Raw genomic sequence first — 24270 nt, forward strand, 5'->3', positions numbered from 1 at the left:
GGTGGACTGGGGTGCAGTAAATCTCCCTCCTCTGCAGTGCTGGATGACAATCCCAAATTGTTTCGCTGCTCTGCAACATGCAAAGCCGCAGTGCTGGCTGTAATGGATTTCCACTTTCTCACACGCACACAGCTGCAAGGATGCCCTGGAAGGTGACAGTGCCCCTCACACCCTGCCTGGCCAGGGCTTTCAGCTGTGTTTGAGCACCCAGCTGTTGCACCTAAACCACCTAAGCACCGAGGGGCTGTGTGATCCCCCACACTGAGCTCAAAGGCGCTGGAACCTCTCTCATCTTTCTGCTGTGTCCAAGCCCTAAAGCCTGACTTTCACACCACCACATGAGATAGCATTTCGATGCACCCACAGCCCCTTTGCAGCCTGGTCTGCTTCCCTCACACAGCTGAGCTGCCATCATCTTCCACACAGGTGGGCAGGAAAGCAGAGCCAGTGTTTGCTCCGTGGGTATAATCATCTCCGACACAAAGGCAGCCCACAACTCCGGGAGGCAACTGAGCCTTGTGTCCTTCTTACAGACAAAGAACGAAACTCTGAGTGGGATTTAGACAGGGGGAAACCCGTGAGTGGTGGAGACAGAGCTGGAAAAGAGTCTTTCACAAAAGAAATATTTATAATAAGCTTGAATAACCTATGACTTCAGTAATCAGACTTCACAAAAATAGAAGTTGACTTGAGTCGTTCTAGCAGGAGCCGAGGAGGGTGGCCTTGTCCCAGCATTCCTCCAAGTGATCACAGTAACCAGCATCTCAGACAGGAGGAAAAGGGTCACAACTGCTAAATTAAACAGGCATGTATTCTGTAGGCAGCACACCTTAAGCAGGAGCAGAAGGTAAAGGGATTTAGAATTAAGTAGGCTTGTTGGCAACCCATGAAATTCAGTAAAATGGAGGGATGTGATTAAAAAACTGTGTTCATTTTTATGTTACCAAACTGAATTTTCTACAGAGCACCTTTGAATTCATTAGTTTAGAACTGCTTTTAATTTGGTGTTTCCCTTGAGAGCCATTATATTTTTCTGCTGTCAGCCTGATGTTGAGGAAAAAAAGAAAAGTGGCAGATGTGGCGTTTTCGTCTGGTGTGCTTCATAGTTAAAAACAGCATTAACCGCTATGCACAAGCAGAGCATTACTTTTAATAATCCATCACAACTATTAAGTAGTTTAAATAAACTTAGTTTCAAAGATTGCTGCCACGTAGAGCTAACGTATTTTTCTTGTTCATTATAATCCTTCTGTGTCACAAAAGGATGTGTATGTATGTCAGTTGGGTTGGTTTTTTTTGGTGTGTTGTTTTTTATTTTTTGGTGTGTGTGTAATACACCCACTTGAAAAGTATTGAAAAATCTTTAGCAGAGGGAATTTAAAAAGAAAATTATATAGACGTCTGGCAAAAAACCGCATTTCATATTGTTCTTACAGTATTTTATACTTCTACTCCTGATGTGACTATATATAGTTTACAGCCTCATTTACTTTAATGTGCTACCTGAATAACATAATCATAGCAATAACTATGGTATAGGGTTGTAAGGTGCATGAACCACTAATGCTTTCTGACGATTTAAATGACTTGTTCATAAAATGTTCTTTTAATAATAGTGGTAAAGCTTTTAGCACTAGATGTCAAAAACGCGAAGAATGTTGGCTTTTTCAAGCGTTATTTCTTTTCTAGCTAAAGTGTGTTTTAGTAATAAGCAGCAGCAAAAGCCAAGGTTATGTGGCTCTCTCCTGCACGGCAGGATCTAAGAAGAAGACTCTTCCCACTTATGCAAACAGCTTGACCTCTGTCTGCACAGTTATGTAACGTCCTTAATGTGTTTACTGTTTCTTTGTTTAGTTTAACCAGATGTTTCTTTTATCAGGAAAGGTCGGTATAACCTGCTGAAAAAGAATATAACATCACAATAGGTGCAGTATTAGTCTGTCATAAAGCTCTCTTCAGCAAGACTATGTCTTTGTGCTGCAAGTCTGGCAGAGTTGAGCCACCAAAGGCCAGCTTTTCCAAAAGGAGGTGTGCTGGGAAGTTAGTCAAAGACCAGACTGTGGGGTGGAAAAAAAAATTAATTTTTTTTTAAAAAAAAAGTGAATCAAGAATCTGTTTATTTCTGTATCTCCAGGTTATTTGGCGTTACAGGAAACTGTGCTGCCTGCAGTAAGCTCATACCTGCTTTTGAGATGGTGATGAGAGCGAAGGACAATGTTTATCACCTGGACTGTTTTGCATGTCAGCTTTGTAATCAGAGGTAAGAGAATTCCTTGGGTCTGTTCCATAAGCTAAGTGCTAGTTCAGCATTGGTGTGGGCACACATTCCAAAGTGGAAACGCTCTCCAGTAGTAGAAGGATCAAGACCTGGGTGCTGTTCCTGGGTCTGAACCAGAACATCTTTCATGACCTTGGCCAGAAAACTTTCTGTGCCTCAAATCCCGCATCAATAAAAAAGAATAATGTTACTTCCTCTCCTTCAAAAGGCTGTCTGTCAGGTTTAATTAATTAATATTTATAAAGGTCTTTGAGATCCTTTTCGGCAGAAGAGCATAGCAGTACCATTTGTCACTATTGCATTAATTTCACTTTAATTCTTCATTTTTATCACATTTATTTCTTTTAAAGTACACATTGTTTCTTCCTGTTGCCAGAACTGTAATCATTTAAATTTAAAAGATGTTGTTCCCACCATTTCCTCTGCAGCAGCCTTGGACCTCTTACAGTCCTATTTTTATTTCCATATCCAAACCGTAGGTTATAAAAATCCCAAGGATCCAAACCTGACACCCTGTTCTGAAGCATCACCCATATGGCAGAGTTGGAGAAGGAATGTCAAAACTGGTAAAACTGTAACAACTGATTTTTTCAGAGGTGAATAGAGCCAAGTTTTTACCAGCTACACTCCTAGTGGTGGCCAAATCCCATCAGAGACTTCACCGGGAGCTCCATTTCTGGCTCCACCAGAGCTGATAGCAGCTTTGCCAGTGACTTCTACGAGGTTTAGGAAGTGAGAGAGACAATTATGTCCACTCCTTAATGTCCCTATTATTATCAGTTATTTTTCAGTTATTACATGGTCCAATTTAGCACTTTATAGCATTTTTTTCTTTTTCTTCAGTTGGGAAGAAATGCAAGATACACGTTTTTAGGGAAGCAATGAAAAATTAGGAAGATAATAGTCTAACATGACAAAGCCAGACACAGCTCTAAATAAGCTTTCCTAACTCACCTTGTCCTACAGTGTATTATTTTTTAACACTGTAGTCATTTAAAAATCAAACATCCCTAAAGAACCATAAAATGTACAGCTGCTAATAAGTGTAGCACACCACAATTACGCTCTTTAAAAAAAGCCAAATTGACCTTTTTCATCATGTTGCATGGGAAATTAAAATAGCAGGCAAGTAATAACCACTGCTTAAACTATATAATAATGCAAAGTAATTATAGGTTCTAATGCTATTTAAAGTCCTATATCAATTTTGTCTTGCCACAGAACTGAGAAGCCGTATTCCGAGCGAGGCAGGCAGAGGCTCCCACATGTAAAAGACACACACAGAGTGTCCTAGGATTTAATTTCCTAAACCCTTCACATCCTGTTTTTTTTCCAAACCACGGTTCTGGTATCATTATTAAAGCACCCAATATATTTCTGTTGTTCGCTTCATTTATTACATGCCATAATGGGGCTGCATATCTTTAGTGTTGGTTATGCACAATTAGCACTTAGTTATTGTCTTGTCACTTCAGCCCATACAAGACAAACTTCTTTAATGTAAGAAGTCAGCTAATCTTCATCAGTCAAGCAAAGCAGACAATGTTTGTTAGCCAGAGTGCAAAAGATTTTCATCATAGTTAGCACTCTTGGATCGGAGGAAGTGAACTTTCTTTTTCTTTCCCCCGCCAAAAAAAAAAAACCAACACAGCTGTTATGAATATTTTTAATATTCCTATTTTACCATTACAGCTGCAAACTAATGTACAATTTCACTTTGCAGCTAACACACATTGTAGTGTTCCCTGGGGCCACTGATCCCCCTGGAAAAGTGCTGTTAGATGCTTCTGAAATGGAGCTTAACTGGGTTATTTAATAATTCTCAGCCTTTTTATTCCTAAGCCTTCAATCTAATCTTGTATTTGATTTTTACTTTGCATGTATTTTGGGCAGAGGGTTTCTGAAATAGTCTTACAGGTGTCTTAGACTGAGAACAAAAGAATGAATTTACCTGAAATACAGTCTAGTTCATCGAGTGAAAACAGGGAGTGGTTCCAGGAGTTTCGAAGAATTGAATTCTCATTCTCAAAAGTGACCCTAGTCCTTATTCTATTGCAATAGCTCTCATGGAGCCTCACAAAGCAGACTGCTTGTAAGGTACATTTCCTCCTCACAATTTGGAACTAGTGTCCTTCTGAAGAATTAATTTTGTTGTTTTTTTACAAAAAGTCCCATTTTATGGATGCTCCAACACAGTTCTTCTGTGGTTCCTATGGCAAAGCATCCCACTGGCTGCATTCTCTCATTAATAGCTTCAAATCCTTTGGTTTTTGTTACTTGTATAACAATAAACCCCCACATTGTTAGACAACTTTGGGGTTTTCAGATCTACTATGAAACCTTTTCCTGCTCTCTTTTAAACAGAAAAATCTTGTCACCCCCCATTTCATTAATAATTTCTGTTGCCCTTTAGGATCATTTTTTCTTACTCTGCTCAAGCTAATCAAAACCACACAGCAGAATCTGAGCCGGGATGTGTTTGTAAGACTTCAGTTTAACCTTTTTTTAAGTTTCTCCTGCCCATTTGCTTACAAAATAATGTTGTTGAGGGGTTTTAGGTTTTTGCTCCAGCCACTATTTCCACCAATATTTATTTATTTAACAATTAATTTAATAATTTATTTATTGAAGAGAAAATTTTTATTCACAAACACATCAACAATATCCAAAAAATCACCAGTGGGTATATCAAGCTCACCAGCTATTGCAGAGCCTGTTTAACCTTATTCCCCAGTTGTAAAATGTCTCATGGTTTTTTCTTTAGGGTTGGGATTAATGAGTGAAAGACAGCATTCTTCGGACTCAGAAATGTTTGTTATTTCTTATTTATGTTACATTCTCACAGACTCTGAGTTTTTTAGCACACTAAGCCAACAAAATAAAAATGGAGCCTCAGGCTTCTTTTTACAAGGCCTTTTAAGTGTCAACTACCTAATTATAAAATGCTAACTAATTTTTTTTTTTTTACTTTTAACCTAATACCTAAATACCTGCATTCTGCACTGTGGGCTTTTTTACCCAATCACACAATATCACTTAAATCTATGAAGAAGAAGGTGAAAAAGCAAGACAAGCTTACACCTTAAAACCTCCATCTGGCTACATGTATATTACTATATCCTAAAACTTTAAATTTTCCACCACGTGATACAACACACCTCTATTCAAATAGACTCCCATAATCTCAGTTCTGTCACTCAATTTTGGAAGCCTTTTCCACAGCCTCAGGTCAAACACAGTGCTCTTCTGCAGGTCAGTGCCTGTCAGCACAGAAAGCCTGAAATTCTCTGTGCCCAGGTTTCCAACACCCAATGTCACATTTTCTTCCCCCATTAAATTTTAAAACCTTTAGGTCCTTCTCTGCAGTAGTTTTGCAGAGTAGCTAGTGCCCTCTGTTCAATTCCACATTTCATTTTCAGTTATCATCTACCATTTAGGGTTTTTTTCCTAACATGCAATGTTCATGAGAATGCAGAATTGTTTCTTCAGATGTCTGACTCTGTCTTTGCCAACACTCAATTTTTTTCTGATGTTCTGGGCCTGGTTGCTCCTTCCAGCCCCTTCTGCTTTTCAAGCTAGGTAATATTTATATTAACACACATCTCACTGATCCAGGGGTAGCCCATACTTGGGTCTTGCTATTGCATGACCCCCACATTCCTACTCTTTAAAGAGTTGGTCCTGGCCCAGAGAGATGCCTGTCCATCTTTGCCTAGTGCTCTTTGTGAAGACTCAGCGATTTTTCTGCTTTTATGGACAACTTCACTGTTTGCATTATTATCTTTTGAGTATCTACAAGTCACCATCCAGTGCAAGTCTCGGTGTGGATGGTAATTAGGCTGCCTTCACTTAAAGGGACTTTTGTCCAGGCCATGAACTCTAGCTCTGAACTAACTCATCCCTGTCCCTTTATTGGCCTCCTGAATGTGACTTTTTCAGAGTGAGGAGAAAAAGGCATTGTCTCACACACTGTACTGCAGGCAGACAGAGTGTAGACTCAGGCCTGAAAGGAGAGCTCCTGAGCCACTAAACCTGGTCCCCTGTGTCAAATAGGCACTGTCTCCTATTTTCCCTTTCATAAAGCTATTCAGCTCCAGGATCTAATTGCTCCAGCCAGACAGTTTTTGAGATATTTCCCCCACGTTTTTCTTGATACTGACGCTTAAAGCTGTAGCAATTTTGTGAATATTAAGCTTTGCTCCTAGCCTAAAGGTTTTAGCATCCTCTTATCTCTCATGTCTCTGTCCAGCTTACTCCTAATTTGAAGTTTTTCCATCGCCTAAGTACCTGCAGAGCTTAGTGACAGTCATCTTAATGGTGTGAGTGTTCCCCTTTCTTCTCTGTAAACATATTTAACTTCTCCTCAGAAGCCCTTCACGTTGACAGTAACCTCAATATATCTAATTTCTGCAGAAAATTTGGAGGTGGGGGTGGTGGGAGGAAGGAAGGAAACCACCGGAAAAATAAACTTGTAAACAGACACTGCCTTTCACACTTTGTCAGGTTGCATGTGTGTGACAAACAAAATGGAGTGGAAAATCTTGCAAGTGGGCTCAGCTGTATCTTTGCTTGACACTTTTGACTGGAGCGATGATGTCAGCCTGCCTTCGGCTTTCCCACTTCCCAGAGTTTGTGTGTCCTTCCTCTCACCCTCTTTAGCACCTCGTTCCCTACTCCTGTGATATTTTCTCTCTGCCGTTTGAAGTCAACTCGGAGTATGGCTCAAAACCCCCATCTGCTATCGCTGAGAGGTGTTTAAACCGCCTGTTCTGCCCTTCTATCTGAAATTGCCCTGATTTTAATAGAAACTGGACTGAAAATGGTTACACACTCATTGAAATTGCTGTCCTGATGTAGCTGTAAACACTTACCTCCAGTATAAACTGGAAAGTGCCCACACAATGCTGCTTTTGTTCTCTGTCAAGCGGGGGAGTGAGAGTACAATGCCTGGGACATCCTTATTTCAAACCCCAATATTAGTTTTTTGCATGAGTGGTCATTTTATAAATTCTGAAGGCCTGAGTACTGCTCATTTTCATTGTACGTCTCAAAATTTAGAATAGAAATTAACATATTGTCCATACCTGCTTTTTATAAAATACTGGATGACAAGCACACCGAGTTGAGGTTTGCCATTTTGGGATTCTGTGTCTACACAGGTACTGGTGAAAATGTACAAACTCAGGCACAGCTCCCACTTTCCAGCCTTTGAAAGGGACATTTTGACAGAATTAATAAACCACAGGTGTGGGCTGATGATGTAAAAGAGTGGCTTTGTTCTCCTAGTGATCCATATTGATAATGTGAACTGTGTACTGGGAGCTCAACATTTAAAAAAAGAGAGGAAAGGTGAAAAGCAGAGCCCAGGTTACATCACTGATAGCAGAAAAAGCAGAGGGGAAGGGTGTGGGTGTGGTTAAGTCTGAACTGTCTTAATCCTCAGGAAATCAACTGAGTGCTTCCAGATTTGGTTTCTTTCTACAGCGACAAAGATCTGGCATTATCAGAGGAGGCACACACAAAGCCATCTTCCTTCTCAGCAATATTTCTCTTGCTTCCTTAAGTAGTCTTCAGTACCTTGACACATGTCCTGTGCATCAGAAAAGATGACAGACAGCAGTGAGATCTCCTTCGAATATCTGTTCTGAGCACTGAAAGAGCTACTTCTCAAAATGGAAGTTTTTTTACTTCTTGTGATTAGTCTAGGCACACCTTCCCTTCCAAACAAGGTGATAACAGAGGTCATTTTGTAGTACAGATGGCCTTCCTTTTGCCATTCTAAAATATGACAGGGGTTCTAGGATGTAGGTTAATTATAATGGTCATTCTACTAATGTCACTGTCGTGTCAAAAGTACTATTATCAATTTATGGTGCTCAGTCCAATCTGGCATGTTAATGCTGCCTATTGTATATTCTTTCCTCTTCATCTTGCATGCCTATTAAAAAAAAAATCGGTAAGGTTTTTAGGGAAGGCTGAAGACTACCATCTGCCTGCTAGAAGAGTAATAATCTCGCCTAATTATATACCCCTAACACAGCAGCATCTTAATACGCTCCTCGACTCCGTTTAATGAGTGTACCCAAATTGTGCCCTGATTTACACCCTATGCCAGTTTCATAAGAAAGCCCCCAACCTTAGTGGGATGCTAGGCATCAATTTCCCCTCCCATTTTAAAGCTGAGCCAGGTTTAAATCCTGCAGTGTGCAAACCCAATGTGAAGTAGTTACAGATAGCTTTTTCACTTTAGGAGAGGCTAAATCTGTTTTTGAGAGTCAAATAAGGTAGAAAGTGTGAACGGCTGGAATTCATCATACTTCCTCTGCTTGCTTGCCCTGTCCCACTGTACCTGGGAGTCAGCATGCCAGGATTATAGGTTTTTCACCTGGTGCTTACCTCTTTGTCACCTAATGAGTGCACAGTTCACACATTTAACACCCAGGGACCCCCACGAGCCTTTGCCAAGTACGCTTGTCACTGAGCTTGCACAATATGAAAAAAATTGCAGAATTTTTGAACCCTGGGCATCACAAACAACAGGTTTCCGCCAAGGCACGGGGGACCATGCAGAGGATGCTTTCCCACGGAGACAGACAGCCAAGCATGGTTGGAGAGGCCACTGGCAGCCTCTCTCCGCCGGACAGCGGCGCATTCGGAACGCGAGGGATGCGCGGAACCGTGTGTGTTTAATCCACCCGTGCATAAAGCTGCCACATGCCATGTAGACACAGGCAGAGCACTTCTGGCTCCACATATCAACACTGCTAAAGCAAAAGGCACTGACACTTTTTATTGGGAAAGGCATCCTGATGCTCCCGTGTAGCCGGTGCAGTTTAATTCAAACTGTGGCGCTTCTCTGAGGGCTGAGGAACAAAATCCTTCAGCCAGGATTTTGATGCAAACAATATTGCATGAGGCCACACGTGTTCAGTATTGCCATGCAAGCGAATTGCACTTCAGCAGTGCATTTTTCATTTGGTAAATGATTTCAAAATATTAGTTTGCTAAGGTCTGTTGTTCCCCGGAACAAAAGGAATACACAGCTGAATAATATTCTCAGTTCAGGCTTAGTGTTTTCTGCTGGGTACAGAGGTGGTTTTGTCTCCCAGCTGTTTTTTTGTTGATTTTAAATGTGGCTTCTTTGGGAAAAACAAATGTTACATGTTGGTACTAGTTAAGACTTCTTTACCTAATCTTGTAAGGTGCACGGAAGAATTTTTCTCAACGTTGCTGTCAATGGAGAGAAATAGAAAAATATGGAAAAAACTAGGAAAAAACACCACAGAACAACTTTTATGTATGAATTCTACATCTCGACACTGCTACTCAAAATCATTTTGTGTTGTTAGTAGCCTAGTATACCAGGATTGGTGTGGGAAGAATAATAGGAACCTCTAAATTCTGTAAAAGATTGTTGACCATAAATAACTTAAAGATATCAGGATCCTCCCACAATCTGTTTTCAATCAGCAGCAGCAGCAGGCAGTAACCCCACAGAAAAAAAAAAAATAGTCCACAAATAAACAAACCAATTTTCCTTTAAGAGCAGAGCTAATTCTTTTCAATCCACTTTTTTATTACACTATTTTCCCTCTATCTATTTAGCTAGCATAAGGATAAATTTCCAGAGCTACCCAGTTGGAAAATAAATGGGTTCACTGTTTGTCTAGCATTCCAATCTTCACAAATGTAAATCAGTCCAACTGCTACTCATTTAAACCTCCAACTTCACAAAACATTAAAGGACTGCTTTCCATACACAATTTAATCTGTAACAATTCACCAAGATTTCTGCTTGAACATCATTAGAAATTGACTGTCTGATAAAGACAGACCACTATCAGGGGGTCAGGTGGGTCAACCTGTGTCATTTGTGGAGTTTCACTGGGTCAGCTCCAGCAGGCACCACTATTTGAAGGTTAAATTGTTACAATTAAATACATATACAGCTATTCCCATAGCTACTCTGCTGTTAAATCTACCGTAAACAACACAAGCATTTATATCTGACCCTAATTGTGTCCAAGATGTCACCATTTGGAAATTATATAAAAAAAGGACATTATAATCCCTTACACATTAAACAATACTTTATGTACTGAGATCCATAATTAGCTGGTAGAAGCTGGTTTCATTTATTCACATCAGTGTTGAGGGGTTCATTTAGGTTACTTTCTTTCATTTTAATTGGAATAAGGCAAGCAGTGCCTCCCAGTATATTTCATAGCTGGAGAGTTCACTACAAACAAAGCCATGTAACCCTGCCAAGGCAGTCACTAGGGAAACTTTTTTTTTTCTGCATTGGCCCCATTCACTTCTCCCTCAGTATCTTTGAGAGAAGTGGCTTTGTCAAGGGGAAGAAGGATTGAAGGGTGTGCTGGGGAAGAGCACTCTTAAAGCATACATTTTTAGCTGGGAAATCCTACTTTACTGGAAGTTTGAAGTCAGACACTAGCACTACATGATTGTCCTGATCATCAGAGGAAAGCAAATGAAATCTCTGTGGTGTTTTGCAGCAATCAGATCATTCTGATGCACGTAATAGTGTAACAAGGTAGGTACGCTGATACCACAAGAGAGAGTGAGTTAGCTGAGTAACTAAATTTATAATCAACTCCTACAGGAAAAAACAAGGGAAAAAGGTTTCTCTGCATGCCTGTGTGGCTCTGGTTTGCACCACAGTGTAGGTAAAGTTGTGTGTGTGCTAGAAGCAGATCTGAGAATCACCATCTTAAATCAAATCTAGTGAAATATCCAACTGGAACATGACAAGAAATTCTTACTAGGATATGAGACAAATGCAAGAGCATTTGTGTGCAAGACCAGCTCTCCACTTTGTCTTCCTTCTGGTTTGCACGAGAGCAGGACATTTACTTTTCACTCAGCTGGGATATTTATTGTGTTTTAGCTTTGTGCCTCTCCTGATCCAGGACTCCCACAGCCCACAGTGGGCTTTGAGTGAGATCTTTGGCAGGGGAACCCAGAGTGCCTGAATGCTCTAGATTTTGTTGAAAGCACAGGATTAATTGTGGCACCAGGGCAATTCCTCTGCTGGGCTTTCCCACGTGCACATGTGGGTGCAGTCCAGCCAACGCTCCCTCTACAGCCCTGTAAGTCCATATCGCATCATTTATCCTCAAACTCTCTTTCTCTTTCCTCTTTATTATTTTAATTTCAGATTTTGTGTGGGAGACAAATTTTTCCTGAAGAACAACATGATTCTGTGCCAGACAGACTATGAGGAGGGTTTAATGAAAGAAGGTTATGCACCCCAGGTTCGCTGATCGGATGCCACATCATTAAGAATAAAAAGCACTACGTTCTTTTATCTTTTTTGCTCAACATGTATATAAGAAATGACACAGGAACCTACTGAATAGCATAGATATAGGGAGACAGAATGGTTGCGTGAAATAAAAGGCGGACTGCATCTGTATGTAGTGAAAATTGCTCCAGTTCAGAGTTGAATGTTAATTAAAAAGGTACTGTATATACAGCTGGATTCTTTTTGCTTGCTCTTGGGATTTTCAGTTTGTTTGGGGTTTTTTTTTTGTTTCTTTTTGTGTCATTTGGCATGAGATGTTTATTTTGGACTATTGTACATAATGTATTGTAATATTTGAAGCACAAATGTAATACAGTTTTATTGTGTTACCATTTGTGTTCCTGTTTGCTTCTTTGTATTGTTGCATTTAGTACAATCAGTGTCTAAACTTACTGTATATTTATGCTTTCTGTATCTACCAGCTATTTTAAATGAGCTGTATCTTTCTAGTAAAAAGCATTAAAGAGCAAATCCCAACCATTATGCTACACTTAGAGCTTAAGAATACTGTTTACATTAAAACTATTTAGAAAACTAATAACTAGCAGCACCTGCTGCTAATGATGCTATGGTTAAGGGTCTATCAGCACTTCTCTTATAAGCCTCTATTTTTCAGGGGTTAAGCATCTGCTGTTTAATTGCATGGATTTTCCTCAAAGAGCACTTTTATTTTACTACAAAATTTTGAAAAGCAAATCTGACTGGTTTGAGATATATTATAAAAGGTGCAAAAGTTAATGATTTTGGGTGCTGCTTTCGTGCCCCTTAGGCATTCCAAATGCCTGGATTTGATTTTTAATTTAGCTGGAAATTAAGCCCTAATGCAAACCAGTGCCTCTGGGTATCTTATTTTATATATATATATATATATAAAAATATATATGTTATTTTTCTGAAATCATTGATTTGGAGGGGGGGAAGAAAGGGAGAAGATTTCTGTTAATATACATTTTAAAAAATTCTTAAAATTTGAGGGGTCTCTCACCCTCATCTCCCTCTCTCTCGCTTTCCTTTTTTCTTTTATTTCCTTTCTTTTCTTACTCTTTTTTTATTTTATTTTTATTTTATTTTTGTCTATCAGGGCTTAACCCTAATGTTTTCTGGGGCTGCGTCCTCAACAAACCCTGGAAAAAAGAGAAAGTAGAAGGCACTGTAAACAGCCCCTTCTGAGGGTCTATTTACATTAAAGAAATGACCCTGAGCTGACACTGGGAGAGTGACTGGTTGCTAATTACCCACCTCAGTGAATGCTGAAGGTAATTTAAATGCTGATGTGGATGGGACAAAACTTTGCAATAGCAAGCGAGAGCTACCACACTCGACTGCACAGGTACCTTGCTGTCCATGCCAACATCCTACAGGTTTGTCCCATCAATACTGGCAATTAAAATCCTTTTGACAGAGGTGGAATCGCTGCTGACAGCTCCTGTTGGCAATCAGTCCGTTTTCTAGGAGAGGTGGACCTCTGTTTTTAAAGCCATGAAGTTATTGCAGCAGCAGGACGTCCCTAAGTGCTCACGCCCCTGACAGAGCTTACAGGTGTTTGGCAAAGGGAAGCAGGATGAATGTTTAAAAAGTTGTTAAATGCATATTTATGTCTTGTCTGTTTGCCACTGTAATCTAGCTCACTGGGAAAACAACCTGTATTAAAAACAAACAAACAGACAACAAAACAGTATTAAGAAGAAAAAAACAACAACAAAAAAAGAAACCCACTATACACTATGTTGTTATGAAGCTAAGCTCTTGTTTTTATTTCAAGTATGAACCCATGTCTCTGCTCAAGTTGACTGCTGTCCTTCCCTGCTCTTCCTGTCCTGATGCAGTTTCAGCATGTTTTTGCTGGGGATGGTCAAAGAAACTTTGTAATGCAGTGGGGAAATTCCTTAAGTGTATGGTAAGAGTACACTGCACAGTGGCTTGACTTAGAAATAGATATTTAGTTTTAATGACTGTTGTTAAGAGTGTGGGTTTTTTTCTGGCTGTGAACCCTTTTGAAAATAAGCATGGCTCACAAAACTTGACTCTGACTCATACAGGACCAGTAAAAAATGCAACAGCTCCTCAGGCTGTTCTTGCTAATTAGAAGAAATAGCTCCACATAGTTTTTCAAATTAAATTTAGCCCTCTTTGGTGGACTATCTTCCTTCCTAACCTTGAGCACAAGTGTCTCTTCCACTCCCTTCCACAGTCCCTTAATATCTTTGGGATAACGAAGCAGCTGGTGTCAGAGGTGCTATTAGGCTCTCACAGACCTACTTCAGTGCAATAAACAAGCTGTCCTTTCCATGAAGGTCAGGGTGGACAGAAAGGGAAGAATCACATTATCTTGTTTTGAGCCCAATTTCAATTTTCTCCTCCAGCCCCTCTTGGGTCTTCCCATTAGAAATCAGAAAGATCTCTGCTTCTTTCCAGCAGTAGGCTGCAGAAGGGGTAGAAATCCCTGGTTCAGAAATAAAACTGGAGCATGGGAAAGAAGGGTCTTTGACGTTTGTCTTTGACTCCCTGTAAGTTTGGGTAAGTCACTCAGCTTCTCTGTGCCTCAGTTGTCCCCATCTGTCAAATGGGGCTCATGGATACATATAATACATGGATAAATACACATGGATATTTACAAATGCTTTTGTAAAGCATTTTTGGCTCCTCAGAAAACCAAGAGCCGTGTGAGTGTTACAGAGCAGCATTAGGACACCCTGGGAGGAGCAGAGGATTCAGGAGGCAACCACAGATCTGAGGCAGGAAAGCACCAAAACCAGCTTAGCCTGAGGAAGGGGATGATGGCAGCTGAGCACCAGCAGTGCTGTAAATGCTCAAGGAATCTCTCATTCCCACAAAGTGCCGCTGCTCAGCTCTTCATGGAGCAAATGAAGAGAGGGGAATGGGAAAAGAGTGGCTCATTACTACATGCTATGTTGCTCATATGTGCATTTTGTGACATTGGCTCAAAGTGTGGAAGAGGAAGGTGGTCCTGCTAGGGAGAAATAAAATAACCTCGCCATTACACCAATCATAATTGATGCAAGGATAAAGAAATGTGGATATATTGCAGTGCACAATGATATGGCATTGCTTTGAGCACTTTATGCTCATCTGTCTTATTCACATACATATCTAAAATTTGTATGTAGAGGAAACAGAATAAATTTAGATTTGATGTAGGTCAAAGATCAATTACACATTTTCCTGTATTTCAAACTTCCATCTTGCCTGGCTGTTAAAATAATGACTGAGAGTTGAAATATTTAATGGAAACATTTACAACTCAAATAAAGTACATCATCATAAGTCAATACTGGAGAGAGATTATCTGCCAGGCCACTTTTAGTGATCATTTTGACAGAGGCTTAGACCATTCCTTTGGGTTGCTTTGTGTTACCTACCTTGGTTCTCCTTCTCCATCATTGTGTGTGTCAACATGCTGTCTGCATCCACCAAAACACTCTGATAGTGCCCCTTATTCCATCTATTTGATGCTTCCACTTGTGTCTCCCATCTTTGTTTCTATCTGTACACATCGTGAAGTTTAGCCAGACAAAAATAATAATAACAATCTTTTTTTTTTTTCAAAAAATCTACTACAATCAACTTGGATGGCTGGTTTTGAGCCATGTGGAAAACTAAAAATTATCAAACTTTGATTTTCAACTGTGAAAAGCTCCTCTGACAACTGTAACCTGCTGTGTCTGCTATCTGCCACAAATGGTGATGGATCACGACAGCCTGGATTTGGCAGCAACAGTGACCAGGGCTAAAAGTTGATCTATTTCATGATTTGTGTTTTTTCTATCTTCTGGGTTGTTTCGTGGCTTTTTAAGCACACTTTCATGTTCTCCTATCCTCCCAAAATGTTCAGATGTTTTGCTCACGTAATGTAAATAAAGGAAAATCATCCAGCAATCCCTCAGCTGTTCCTAATTGCCTACACATAAAATGACTTGGGGAAGATAAATTGAGAAGTGGTCAGTGAGAAGGGAGGCTGGGAAAAAGAAACAAACAGGGACTGTGGCAAGGTTTTGACTGTATAGATTTTAAAGTACTTTAAAGGCTTTTTTCAACGTAATATGCAGCAGCTTCTTATAATTTTCTCAGCAGTAGGTAGTTTACAGTCATCTGTACCTAGAACAAATCTTGTCAAAAATGAAGGTCTGTAGTGATTGCTGGGTATAATTTTATACATTTAGCTGATTTTTCTGAAAGCTTCCACTGTGCTGCTGTTGTCAGACTAAATTATCAATTTAGCCATTTGTTGTTCAATGAATAAAAAACTCCTATGGCATTGGAGATGTTGTGGTTTCAATAAAGCAAAAGCTTTAACAAGTCAAACTACACAAAGCAAAGTGTGTACTGTATATAAGAACAGTGTTTCCATTCCTTTAAATACCACTTTAGATAAAAAAAAAAACAAAACAATTACATATTCACTTAACACATTCCTCCTACTTCTGGCCAATGATGCAGACCAAACCTGTTTACTGCTCAGTACCTTGCAAAAGGAAACCAAAATACAATATGTGCAAGGTAATAGGCCATTAGCACAAACATGCTCCCAGTAAAAATCCTTTGTGTAGGCACCTCTCTAAAAGCTGCCAATTGTGGGTGATAGAAGTATTATAAAGGAAGTGATTTTAATACTATTTAAGGCATTAAAAGCTGAAGACTATCTGTTTAAAGCATTAAAGTAAGAGCTGCATGTATCTAATACCTTTTAAAATGCCCTTCTGCTGATTTATATTCATCCTGAACCTGCTAATAATGAGTATACATAAGCAAATACCATCTTCCACCTATTCAGCATGTCATTGATATGAAAGCCCCAGAAAATATCTCACGTAATCAGCGTGTTCAGAGAGTTATCTAGCACAAATTACTCATTAACTCAATAGCACATAATAAAAAAGAACATCAATTAATTAATGAGTCACCCTCAGATCACTTTGATTACAACACAGTTCTGTTGAAACAGCAGTTATAAATGGAGCTGCCTCTCTTTATTCATTGTTTGCAATTGGCCCATTATTTTGCAGAGACCAGTGTCATATTTAACACATGCCTGCAGGTAATTGTGTGATTAGTTTCATAAATGAAGATGCAGAGGGAGAACACGGAGCGCCTCGCTCTGCAGACGGAAGGTGCCGGAACGCGGAGCTCTGCAGCAGCCACGGGGGCAGCCTGCCTCCACTGCACAGCCCTGGTGACAGGACAGCACTCAGAGCTAGTCCTACTGACCTCTAAGCCAACCCAAAAAACCTCAAATCCCTGGGAAAACACCCATGGTTTAAGCCTCCCTCCTCCGTGGGTGGCGGGCTCTTCTCCCCAGTGACAAGCAACAGGACAAGAGGAAATGGGCCAAGGGAGGTTTAGATCGGCAGCATTTTTTCACTGAAAAAGGGGTTGTCAAGCCCTGGGAGAAGCTGTCCACCATCCCTGGAGGTATCTGTGGATGTGGTGCTTAGGACAGGCTTCAGTGGTGGGCTGGGCAGTGCTGAGTTAATGGTTTGACTCGATGATCTTAGAGGTCTTTTCCAGCCTTCATGATTATCGTGAAGAGGCCACGCTGCCAGCATTTCACAGTAAAGAGCACAGAAACAGAGAGACTAGGTGGTCAGTCCAGAACTCTGCCTACCTCAAACCCCACCATTAGCATGGCTTGTAGCCATCCCATCCCAGGAATTGCAAAGACAGGCTCCAAGGCAACGCTTGGAGCAACAAATCCAAACTCCTCTTTGGATCTGACCAAAGATGGGATGGACCAGGGAGAGGCTGAACATCCAGAGTTCCATTGTGCTGAGCTGAGTTTGGTGGATATGAGTTGGGAGGAGACCTGGTTGTTCAACTGGTTTTTTTTACATTTTTTAATACATTCATACAAGATGAATGAAAGAACACAAAGTCACCACCTAAAGTTCCTAAACTATCTTGGTTAAATGCCATTCCAATAAGCGTATAGTGTAATTATAACAGTTCCCTTAGGTAAGTAAGAAACATCTGTTAGTAACACATAGCAGGTGTTAGCAATTACACATACTGATTTTTTTAAAGTGTTTTTAATTAAAAAGAATTCTGTTTTCTGAAAAGGAAAGCATGGTAAGTCCAAACAAGCTTTTGTTTGTGTGGCTCTAGATCATGCAATATGCAAAACGATAGAGGTAAAATCAACTTAAATTAGCAAAGGTTTGCACGTTTGACTCCAGTTTATTGCAATCAAAACCAAATTGGGATTCACTGCATTATTGTAAAGCACATAACATTAGTATTCTAAGCAAGGACTCATCTAATGCATGAAATCCATACAGTTCTTGTAAACCCTAAACACAGCTAAGCAGAGCATTTGAACCCGGGAAGATTGCTGTAGTGGAGCAAAACATGGTAGGTATTTTAAGAGAGGAGAAAATTGCTAGGAAATTCTGTATAATAGTTCCTTCGCAATCCCTTTGTCCCTCTACAGGGAAACAATGTCTCGATGATGTTAGAGCAAAATCAAACTACGTTGTCAAATTACTTTGAAAAACTAGCCAAGAACAATTTACATTTAGCAAAGTGAGAGGCTGTGCCACTGAGAAATAACAAGCAAGAGCCACACTGGAAGGCCAACAGTTGGAGGTGGTTTTAATCCAAATTAGAAGATAACGAGATGACAAATTTGTTTCCCTGTCCCAACACTATCTTTCCATAGATGCCAAGATGAGGATGTCAGGATGTAAATCTCGCCATAAACTTCAACTTTTCATTTTATATAAAATACATAAGTGAATGAGTTGGCTGGGAAAAGAGAAAGAAGCAGCAACATCAGTACAACCTATGGATTTGTCTTTGTATCCAGCTGGGATCCAGGTTGTGCATGTTTGTCATACACAAAACTGTGGTTCCTTTCACAAAAATCACTCAACTCCAATGTGGAAAAGTAGTCTTTCTACCTACAGTCTACAGCAATATAAAATCAGATTATTTTTCTTTATGTTCTTCCCAAGAGTGGAGGGTTTATGAGGAGACACATATATAAAATAATGGGTATAAAAAGCTCTGTCAGTAAACTGCTAGGCCAAAGACAAAAGTAGCTCATATATATTTTTTTCATCTGGATACACAGATCTGGAAATTAAGGTTTTTAACATTTTTCTGCTTCCAGGAAACTTAGATTTTTTTTTTCCTATGTTATCCATAAGTACTTCTAAGCATCTTTTTTTTCTTATTCAAAATATATAACATTTTTTAAGCCTTTTTTATATCAAAGACATAAAACTACTTTCAGTGGCAACCAATCAATACACTGCCAGTATTGGAACCAGTTTTCTGGATGAAAAGAATAAGGAAAAAACCAATATAGATATCCTAACTCTTGGAGTTACATTATAAGAACTTTTAGGTACATAATACACAGTTTTATTAGCTATTCACAACTGCAGTGTAAGATCCAGGTATCTAAATCAGGTGTCCCACTGCTAACCAAACACATGAGCTGTGAACAATAATAATGTACCAGTAGCTATAAAAGAATTTTGATTGGTATTTTGTTCAAGTCAAGGCAGAGCAATTCAGTGCTCCTTGTACACAATGCCTTTCTGGAATGTCTTGTGACAATGAGTGTGTATTAATTAAAAATAAAGGAAAAACTGATAAATGCCTAAAAATGCCTTCAATTTAGAATGACAGACTCACATCTGTTCCTGCATCTCTCAATCACCATGTAAGTGATACATCAACCACTAAGGCTGTGGCAGGAAGGAAAATTTCTGCTTTGTTCCCCCATCCCAGTTTATTTTTGGTAGCATTGCAACAGGCTTTTTCTCTCCCTTCCCCACAAAGTCCTCTTAAAATATGAGAATCACTTTTTCCCTGTCTTGTATGGCCAGCTGAAAAATGGGAAAGATCCTGATCTTGGAGCCTTGAAAGTCATCTGGAAGCAGCTCTGTGTAACTGAAGCCATAATGCACGGGCCCATCATGCTGCTGGCATTTACTGAGAAAGTGAAGCAACACAGAAGTGCCATAAAATCTCAGGGTTGCAGTCACCCTTGCCTGGTGGTGTAGCTTTGTAATAGGGAGTTTATAGAGAGGTTGGATTTTTAAGGGTATCAATTTGGTCCAAAGTTTTTATTGTGCTAATGAACTGTAACAGCTCTAATCTATTTTTAGATGGTGGCATTTCAAGACTTTCAGCTCCTCACTTCAAAATCCATAATGTGGAGATAATATACCACTTTTCTACCTCACAGGATATGTGAGGGTGGTAATTGTGGGATTTTTTCAATAGCACCAGCTGAGCATACGAAATACCAAAGCAGGGGAACAGCAAAACATACAAATCGTAGCTTAGGAATTGTCTAAAATCTCTAATTGATGGGAAAGTGCTGGCAAAAAGATTGCTCTGCCTTTACTTTTTCTTATCACATATCCCAACCACCTTTAACTAGCCCCTGTCAGAAGCAGACACTTGGCTAGACAAGAACTTTGGTCTGATCCAGAATATTCTTCCCTGAGTTTCTACAAGGACTAATTCAGTGAGAAAGAATGAAGCAAGGAAAAACAATTACAGTCTCTACAATTTATTTTCACCTTCACCGTTATTCTTCAGCAAAGCATATGCCAATTATGCCTTCCTACTTCTCAAGCCATTATTAATTGGTTGATTACACAAAGCAGAAGTGGATGAGATGTGATCTGAAAGACCTGAAGCAGAGCAAATATTTCAGGCTAAATTCACAAGGATGAAAACTTTGCAGCTGTAATTTAAGAAAATCATACCTTTAGCTCTGCTGTGCTTCCTTATAGTCCCTAGCAAAAAGAAAACCAAACCAAATCCAGCCCATGCCACATCTTTAGTGTGTCCTTTGTGTCCAACCCACTATGGACAAAGACCACAGGGAACAAACATGTTTTGGTTCTGTTGGAGAACACCAGGAATCAGTGTAACAAATCTTTTTCATGTGCTCTTTCACCTGGCTCTACTTTGCCCAAAGAGATGATTTAGTTCTGGTAGAAAACTATTACCCACAGCATCACCCAGAAAAGCAGCTTCTGCTAGCTCCCTGAAAAGAAATTAATCCTGTTTAAATTCAATTTTTTCTACCGTATCCACACCTCATTCTCACCCAAGCCCCAACCTGGCAAATCAGGACTCTGACATTTGCTCTCTCTCTGTTATTTTTCACAATTAATTAACTAACTCAGACCAAAAATCTTTCCATTACAGAGATTTGATTTGGACACCTCTCTGATCATACACAAGGCCCATAAAAATCAGATTAATTCTTACTAAAATCAAAAGAAGTGTTGTTGGTGGCAGCAGCAGAGAGAAGATTTTACCTCTGGGAAGAATAATGGCTAGCAGGAGGCAGCCCTCTGCCATTTTACATCGTTTGCCACAGCCCTGGCTAACCTTTTTAGCTAGTCAAAACATTCAGAGTGTCACAGAAGGTCTCTGAATAACTTGCAAGCCAGCTCAAGCCATGGCACACTGACTTTCCCTCAACACCTCAGCCAAAATTTGAATGCAGAATTTGAGAGCTGAAAAGTTACTCTAATAAGCTATCATGCCCCCTGATCTCTCTTGAAGACACTGAAAAATGGTCTTTCTGGAGGCTGCTCTCCTGCATTCACATATCTTGCTCTCCTGTAAGACTTCAGCCCATCAGGTAGCACTAATCCCCACACACCTGTGAACAGCAGAATAATCTATTTCTACAAGCAGCAAAGGAACCCAGCAAGAGCTCCCATCCCAAAATTAAGCACAATCAACATAAAAATGAGAAATTTTTCTTTTGCTAGTCTTAGAGGACCTTACCCTTTGAACAAGCAAGCCAGTTAAAATAAAGACTTTAAAAACCAAACCGTAGCAGACTTTGCTGTACCAGATTTTTTTCTGTCTGTAGGAAATTCCTCTGCCTTTATCCCTCAGTCCTCTAGCAGCAGAGCACCACAGACAACCCTTCAGGTATGACAAGAAAGCTCTGCAGAAGGGATGGGGCTCCCAGGTGCAGGCACATACCTGTCCTCTCTTGTGATCTTTGGCCTCTGTGTTTGGGTGAGCCAGAAACGAGGGGCAGGCTGCTGGGGAGGAGAGGAAAATCCAGCCCTGCATCCCACCTTGTTCCTCTCTGAGAGCCCACTTAGATACCTCATGGCTTCTCAGATGTGGTTTCGAGCCTTTGGGCCCAGCTGGGCACAAGCAGCATCTCCACAATTCCATTCACAAGAATCAAAAGTGCTGGGAGCCAGGTATTTGTTACTGGTGCAAGCTCAGAGGTTTGTAATTGTTCGGGTTTTGACCTCTGGATATTCATTTGGAGCCTTTCTCTTGGAAATGCAGGTTTGCACCTCAGCTTTTTTCCTACCTTTTATCACCCTTCCTGATGTCTTCTCCCAGCAAGCCCCCAACTCTGCCAGCACACAGTTAAAATGCTGAGGCAATGCCAGTGGCTGTTTAAAATGCAAAGGGACAGAAACTATTAGTGCTATCAAACTTTTTATTTTAATGGAAGTTAGACAAGCCCCAGGCATATTTGCACCTGCAATTGCTTGCTCCTTGCACTGCTGTGTCCCATAGATCTGCTTGTTTCAATTGACCCTAAGGCAGAGTAACCTGCAGAATGTATCCATATCATTTTCTGCTTTCTGCTGACACATTTTCAAATCACAGATTTAATGGTCATAATTTTCACATTTGAAAGCTCAGACTGTGCAGTCCAGTGCTGTATTTATTTCCAGGTGGAAAAACAAAGTCTTGTATTGTCCAAATCATCTGAGCCACAGAAAAAAATAAAGGAGTGGGTGGAGTTGCTTGTTTTTGGGTTTTTTCCCCAGATTTTAATATTTCTACTATTTACCAGTAGCAATGGATTTACATATTTACAGTTGCATTATTCAATTATTACTAAAAAAAAAAATCAGGCAAAAAAAATTAACAGATCAGGGAGGAAAGGTGAGAGAGGAATCATCATCATCATCATCATCATCATCATCATCATCATCATGGAGGTAAAATGGATTCTCCCAAATCACATAAGTCAATACTCATGAGAAGCTAAGTCATGGTAAACCCTTATCACACACCATAAAAGCAGAGGTCCTGCTTCTCCCAGGGTCAGGTTGTACAGATGTGTCCTCAAACATACAGGATTATCCCACAATTTATCATTAAAGAAATAAATTCCCTATCATTGAGGATTATATACAATAATTATTCGCAGAGCAAATCTGCAGTCCAGTATTAAAATGAGTTTTACTCTGTCAAAAACACAAGCCATGCAAAAAGTTCCTGACTGATTGCTTTCAGCCTGTCTCAAAGGAGTCTGCTGCACAGACGTTTCAACCTTGAAATCCCTTTTCCACTCCTTTTTTCCCAGCTTTGCTTCCCTACCATGGATGAAACCTCACCTCTTGGTCAGAGCTGCTCCTGCTGAAAAGGACGAGGGATGATTCTGCCCCTCTGGAGCCAGTTAAGAAATGTTTTGACTGGAGCATCTTGTAGTGCTTCTTTTTTTTTTTTTTTTTTTTTTTTTTTTAACAGTGCCTCTGCATTATTGATTTTGAGGGTTATGTGTTACAATAAAGAAAGGAAGAAAGGATTTTTATTTTTTTTTAAATGCCAAAAAGATGATAATGGTTTTTTTTTCAGTTTGTTTTTCCTTTGCCAGAGGGACTAAGTGCATGTTCACTTCTTCAGTTCCTCATGTTGCAAGCTGCTGTGTGTGGAAGGCTCACAAGAAGCTCCTGTTTGCATTTCCTTAATTAGCCCTTTAATTTTTTGTGGAGGCAGAGAGAAAAGATTTCAATGAGTTTTAAGGACTGCCATTTCTGTGGCTGCAGCCATAAACGGGGGTTACTTAGGTGCCAGAAGACCTTCAGAACAGATGTGTCCTCTGGAAAAAATAATGTTTATAGCGCCAGAAATGGTTTGCTGCAGATTTGGGGAAGGGTGTCTTTCTACTGCCCTTTATCCCTATCTTCAAAGGGGATTGTGTGTGAATACAATTGATTAATAGATGGGCATTTGATGGAACTGGCACATCTTTCCTGTTCAGAGAAGGCAGCCTCAGAGCCTAAGGACAGGAACATCCTAATTTGCTGTACATTCAAATAACCAGCTCTTATTGTGCATTTCATGAATATGTTCATTTAGGCCTGAGCAGCAGGGTAAGCTCATAATCGACTTTAGCATGTGAAAAGTAACATTAGCAAGAGTTTCACAGGTCTGATAACATCAAAGTAATGTAGGAATTGATATAATTGGCAAATCTTGGACTAAAGAAAATCACCGTACTGGATCAGATTTCCTCTGTACTCAGTGTCCTCTTCCTTTACAGCTGCTTTCCCATCCTTTACAGCAATCTTTGTCACAGGGCTGGCCACAAATCCAAAGAGGGTCAGGAAGGATTAGAAAAACATAATAATAATAATAATAATAATAATAATAATAATAATAATAATAATAATAATAATAATAATAATAATAATAATAATAATAATACAATATAACAATATAACAATATAATAATATAACAATATAACAATATAACAATATAATATAACAATATAAAAATATAATAATATAACAACATAACAATGTAACAATATAATATAACAATATAAAAATATAATAATATAACAATATGACAATATTATATGATATGAGATATGATATGAGATATGATATGATATATGATATGAGA

The 24270-nt window shown here is 39.6% G+C and overlaps 1 protein-coding gene across 3 annotated transcripts in view; it reads left to right on the forward strand.

The window, feature by feature from the left end:
- Positions 1-15926, forward strand: part of LMO3 (LIM domain only 3) — a 60119-nt gene extending 44193 nt beyond the window's left edge. For all 3 annotated transcript variants that reach the window (XM_015629099.2, XM_015629100.2, XM_015629097.3), the window contains 2 exons: positions 2135-2260; positions 11457-15926. In XM_015629099.2, the coding sequence (XP_015484585.1) occupies positions 2135-2260; positions 11457-11562 (232 nt within the window). In that variant the 3' untranslated portion in view covers positions 11563-15926. The remainder of the gene's footprint in view (positions 1-2134; positions 2261-11456) is intronic.
- Positions 15927-24270: the final 8344 nt, after the last annotated feature.

Source organism: Parus major, chromosome 1A, assembly GCF_001522545.3.
Source record: "Parus major isolate Abel chromosome 1A, Parus_major1.1, whole genome shotgun sequence".
NCBI lineage: Eukaryota > Metazoa > Chordata > Aves > Passeriformes > Paridae > Parus > Parus major.